At 35.7% G+C, this 5,147-nt stretch overlaps 1 protein-coding gene across 1 annotated transcript in view; it reads left to right on the top strand.

Annotated features, from left to right (window-relative positions):
- Positions 1-2,347: 2,347 nt before the first annotated feature.
- LOC125852456 (uncharacterized) overlaps positions 2,348-5,147 on the top strand; it is a 4,525-nt gene continuing 1,725 nt past the window's right edge. The window contains exon 1 of the mRNA XM_049532181.1: positions 2,348-2,585. Coding sequence (XP_049388138.1) covers positions 2,384-2,585 — 202 coding nt within the window. The 5' untranslated portion in view covers positions 2,348-2,383. The remainder of the gene's footprint in view (positions 2,586-5,147) is intronic.

Raw genomic sequence — 5,147 nt, 5'->3', positions numbered from 1 at the left:
GTGGGTTGGGGGCCTGGTTTGAGGGTAGGGACAAAATAAATTGATTTTTTCAACAATTTTTTTTTTTAATTGGAAGTTGGAAGAGAGTTTTGTAAAATGTTTTCTTTAAGTTTTGAAGGGAAGTCATTTTCCTTAAATTTGAGGAAAATGAGTTGATTTGGAAAACATTTTCCAAAATTTTTAACCCAACCAAACATGAGAAAATTGGAAAACATTTTCCGGAAAATGTTTTCTTTCATACCAAACACACCCTAGATCTATCTTCACCACTTGATAGCTAGAGTGTACATTAGATCTATCTTCACCTAGGGTGGCTCCATCCATAAAGATAATTTAATATATTGCAATATATATATATATATATACTTCATCTGTCTTATTTTACGTGAAGTTGTTTTAGTTTGAAGACTTAAAATAATACGCTTTTTGTTTTAGTTTATTCGTCTTGATCTTCTTTTTAATCCGTTTTAACATCTTTAATTCTAACTTTCTATATAACATCTTTAGTACGATAAGATGAAAATGTATTTTGATATATTTCACATATCTTTAATGTAAATTTTTTTTTTTTACTTTATCTCAAACTTACCCAAAAAAAGAAAGGAGGGGTCCTCATGCTTCCACAAAAGACAGCAGACAATCAGTCTTTTTCAATTTGAATTATTACACCAAGCTAATAAATACTTAATTAAAGATCAATTATGAGAGATCGTCTTGATCTTCTTTTTAATCCGTTTTAAAAAGAATATCTTTTTTCTGATAATTATTTAATTTTAACTTTCTGTATAACATCTTTAGTACGATAAGATAAAAATGTATTTTGATATATTTCACATATCTTTAATGTTAAATCATAAGATTTAAAAAACTTTTCTACTTTATCTCAAACTTACCCAAAAAAGAAAGGAGAGGTCCTCATGCTTCCAGAAAAGACAATCAGTCTTTTTCGATTTGAATTATTACACCAAGCTAATAAATACTTAATTAAAGATCAATTATGAGAGATCTGCCTGCCCATGCCAAAAAGACATTGAAAAATGGAACTCCTTCTCCACATATTTAATTGTGTTTATATTATCCAATTATTTTTGTCTATTCTTTTTATATCAACCCACCTTCAATTAGCTTATAGTCTGTTTGATCAAGTTTTTTTAAGATTAAAAAAAAATAGAAAATATTTTGTTTTAAGAAATTTAAGATAATTGATCAATTAGTAAAAGTGTTTTTTAATAGTCGTAGTGTTCGTCTTGCACATGCATGCCAAAAGACAAGGACGAGTAGAACTCGTTCTCCACGTATAATGAAAACTGTTTGTACACAAAGTTTATCCCTATCTTAAAGATAAAGAGTTTATTTTCGATAGACCTTCCCGTATTTTCAAGGCCACTCTTGTAAGAGTAATTTTTGCATATAACCACTCAAAACAATTTAATTAGGCTTCATAGCTATAGTTTGCTAATTACGATTCGTAACTACATGTTAGAGGGAGGAGAGAAGAGAGCGAAATTGGGAGAGAGAGGAGAGAGGCGAGTGAAATTGAGAGAGGGAGGAGAGAGACTAGCGAGAGAGGGTAGAAAATGGAGAAAGGTGAATTGTATTTGTATATTGGTTAGATAACTGTATATATGTAATTAATATGTATATGTATCAATGATTGTATTTGTATAACTACATACAATTTGTATCCATATACAATTGAATCGAGTTCAAACATTTGTGTATGTATATTCAGTGTCTCTTGCTTTATACAAACACAAATTATACGTTTGTATTTGTATAATTTGTGTTTGTATAAAGTAAGAGAGAGAGACATGCAGAAGAGAACTGGGCAGGGAGATATTTGTATTTATATAATTACAAGTGTATATGGTAGAGAAATATGCATTTTTATTTGTATATCTAGTCTTTCTCGCTTAATACAAACACAAAATATACATTTGTATTTGTATAAGATAAGATAAAGAGATTGGCAGAAGAGGATTTAGAGAGACTGGGCAGGGAGAGGAGAGAGGCGATAGAGAGATGATTGAAACAGATGAGAGATGCGAGCGAGATTCTAGAGAGAGGAGAGAGAGGCGAGAGAGAGAGGAAGAGAGGAAGAGAGAGAGAAATGCAATTATAGCTAGAAGTAAGTTCCGAATTATAATTAATGTAAATTGTAGCTCGTTAATTAATTAACTAGTATATATTTGCTTAACTGTCACTCATTCCGCTAATGAAGCTTAAAAGCCCAAAAAGATGCTGGCCATTTACAGAGCCCAGACCCGCATTTAGGCCCAAAGTTGCTAATATAAAAGGCAAGGCGCCTTTTTCTAGAAGGAACCAAAAAATTCAAAATTCAAAATTTGAAATCTAAAACCACACAGAAACAGAGCAAATAACAATGGCGTCGAAATCAGATATGAAGGGATTCTACAGGCAAACGAAGAAAAGTGGCGGAATCACAAAGCCAACACATTCAAAATCATCATTGGCTGCTACTACTACGAAGAAATCGGTAACTCCAAAGCTAGCAGCTGCTCGCGGCTCAAACAATACCCGGTCTCCGGCGCTCATCTCTCATGGATCTCCTGATCTGCAAGCTGGTAAGCTTTTCCCCTAACTTTTCATTTAGTACAGAGGAATCTACGGAAAATAATTTTCTGAATTAGTTTTTCAGTGTTCGGTTGGGCGTAATTTGAGTTGCACATAATATTCATTGAGTTAATTGTTGAAAACACCTACATGTTTTTTCGAGTTTCATATCTGAATTATCGGTGTGCTAATTTATTAGCGGAACCATAACCAACTATTTATCGAAACAAGCTAAACAATCACTTGTTCCTTTTCCTACCCAATCGAAATATCATAATTGTTAGTTGAGCTGTGTTTTTGAGCCTCCATTCATGTTTATACTATGTGTTGCGTAATGAATACAGCATCCGGTCCTCGTTTCCCATGGCTGTTCCGATTTACAAGCGGGTAGGCATTTGCCCCAAGTTTTCATTTAGTACATAGGAATCTATGGATAATAATTTCCTGGATTGGTATTTCAGTGTTTAATTGGGCGTAAAGTTGGTTACATATGATATTCATACAATACGAGCAGTAAGATAAGAGTATGAGGCTAGTTTTTGAGAAAAAAAATTTGTTTGACTGTGTTGCCTAATGAATTCCCATTGCACTCTCGATTTGCAAGTTTTTAAGCATTTTCCTTAAGGTTAACGTTCATATTTACTATTTGTTAGAACAATTTTAGTGTAATTTTGCATATAAATTTATGCTCTGCATGAAAGTACTATATTCAGATGAATTTGGCGCGGCTATGATGTGTCCACGACTCCACCACTGTCATTTAGTACAGAGGAATACACAGAATGATTTTTTGGATTAACGTTTCCCTTGTTTGGTTGTGCGTGAAGTAAGTTACATATGGTATTCATACAATGCAAGCTATAAGAGATAGAGTTTTGAGTATGATTTTTTTAGAAGTAAAAAATGTATTCTTTCGTACCAGACACATCAAACACTCCAATTTCCATCAGCATTTATCCCTTCGTACTGATGTTGCATAATGAATTTTCCCTCTGTTTGTTTATGATCAGATTGGATCACCTTAAGTTTGTTGAGTTTAGTCTATAAATTCATCTATTCATGCATCGTTTTAGATTTTGAAAAGCCCAAATCTATAGTCTGTTACCATTGTTAATGTAATGTGGCCTTTTGTTTGATGGAAGAAAGTTATTTTATCTTTCTTTTGTGAAAGATTTGGAAGCCATAAATGTGGAAATTTGGAAGCCATAAATGTGGAAATTTGGTAGCCATATTTGTCAAAGATTTGGCAACTATATTTGTCAAAGATTTAGAAGCCACCATATTTGATATATTCACATTGAGATGTTGGATATTTTGCATCTTCCAAATACATCATCCATGACATCAACAAGCCTATTTTTTTCTCTATAAATAGGGAGCTTAGACATTAGTTGAAACACACCTTGAAGCATATGAAAATATTTCATTGTTTTCTTTCTTTGTCTTTCCATTAAGAGTAATTTTGTAAGAGAGTTTGTGTTGGGAAACACTTGTGTGAACCCTTTGTTGGAGTGATCTTGTGAGGTTATTCTCTTTGGGTATTTGGGATTAATTAGAGTATTTACTCTAATTCATCAGGGACCTTGTTTTCCTTTTATTAAGAAAAGGGATTTCCCAAGATCTGCAGGGTGGCGGGTACTTCGATTGCCTTGTATCAGGTGAAGAGAGGGGGGTGGTAGGCTTAGTAGGGCTCGAACCTACAATATCACCGTTATGAGCGGTACGTTTCAACCAATTAACCTTGCCAAACTGAGAATGCAGCAGGTGAGATAAGGAGTATGTGATCAATGCCTTGGATCTATAACAGATACCACTTCTTCTTCCCTGTTTGGGCATTTGGAACTGTTAGCAGTTGAGGACGAACTTCAGGCTTTCTATGAGTGGAAATCCAATTAGCGAACCCTCTTTCGTACCTCCGCCGATCCAGCCATTACTATAAAAGCTATTGGACATCAATGGTATCGGAGTGCGCCTCTTCACGAGGGTGATTAAAGTGCAACGAAATGCCTTAAAGTTGAATAGGGTTCACGAAGCATCTGGCTTACCGGTAATCTCCCATTCCAGCCGTCGAGAGACTTTAATAACTATAGCATGCGGAAGTCAAAAGGACCCAGGCAGAGCATTCCCAGGGCAGGCGGCACATGTCCTGGTTCTGGTTCTGGCTGATCCACCGACGTGCCCGTTTCCGTAGATTTTTCCCATGATTCCAAGAGGACATTAATCCCAAAATGATCCTCTTCAAACTCAGCCCCGCTTGCTTGCCCGGAAGGGCCCGAAAGAGGAAGTGATCCCCCGAAAAGCTATGTGAAGTAAAACTAAGGTAGTCGCCATAAGGCGGCTTTTCTTTTTTTCGGTATGCCGCTCCGCGAGCAAGGAGTGCCACGCACGAGCGGAGCAAAAAGGCTGACCCTGGTCTTCTTTGAGTTTATGATATTCCCCGCTCGTCCGAGCTTTTGTAGGCCGAAGCAAATGCTTAGATGAGAAGAAGTCAGAGCAAAAGTCAAAACAAGAAGGACAAAGAAGTCTCTTCCACTCCTCTAGAGGATGAGGAAGTGATGGGGACGACGATGCTC

The sequence above is a fragment of the Solanum stenotomum genome, unplaced genomic scaffold, assembly GCF_019186545.1.
Source record: "Solanum stenotomum isolate F172 unplaced genomic scaffold, ASM1918654v1 scaffold35404, whole genome shotgun sequence".
In the NCBI taxonomy this organism is placed as follows: Eukaryota; Viridiplantae; Streptophyta; class Magnoliopsida; order Solanales; family Solanaceae; genus Solanum; species Solanum stenotomum.
This window is presented reverse-complemented; position numbering and strand designations above follow the sequence as displayed.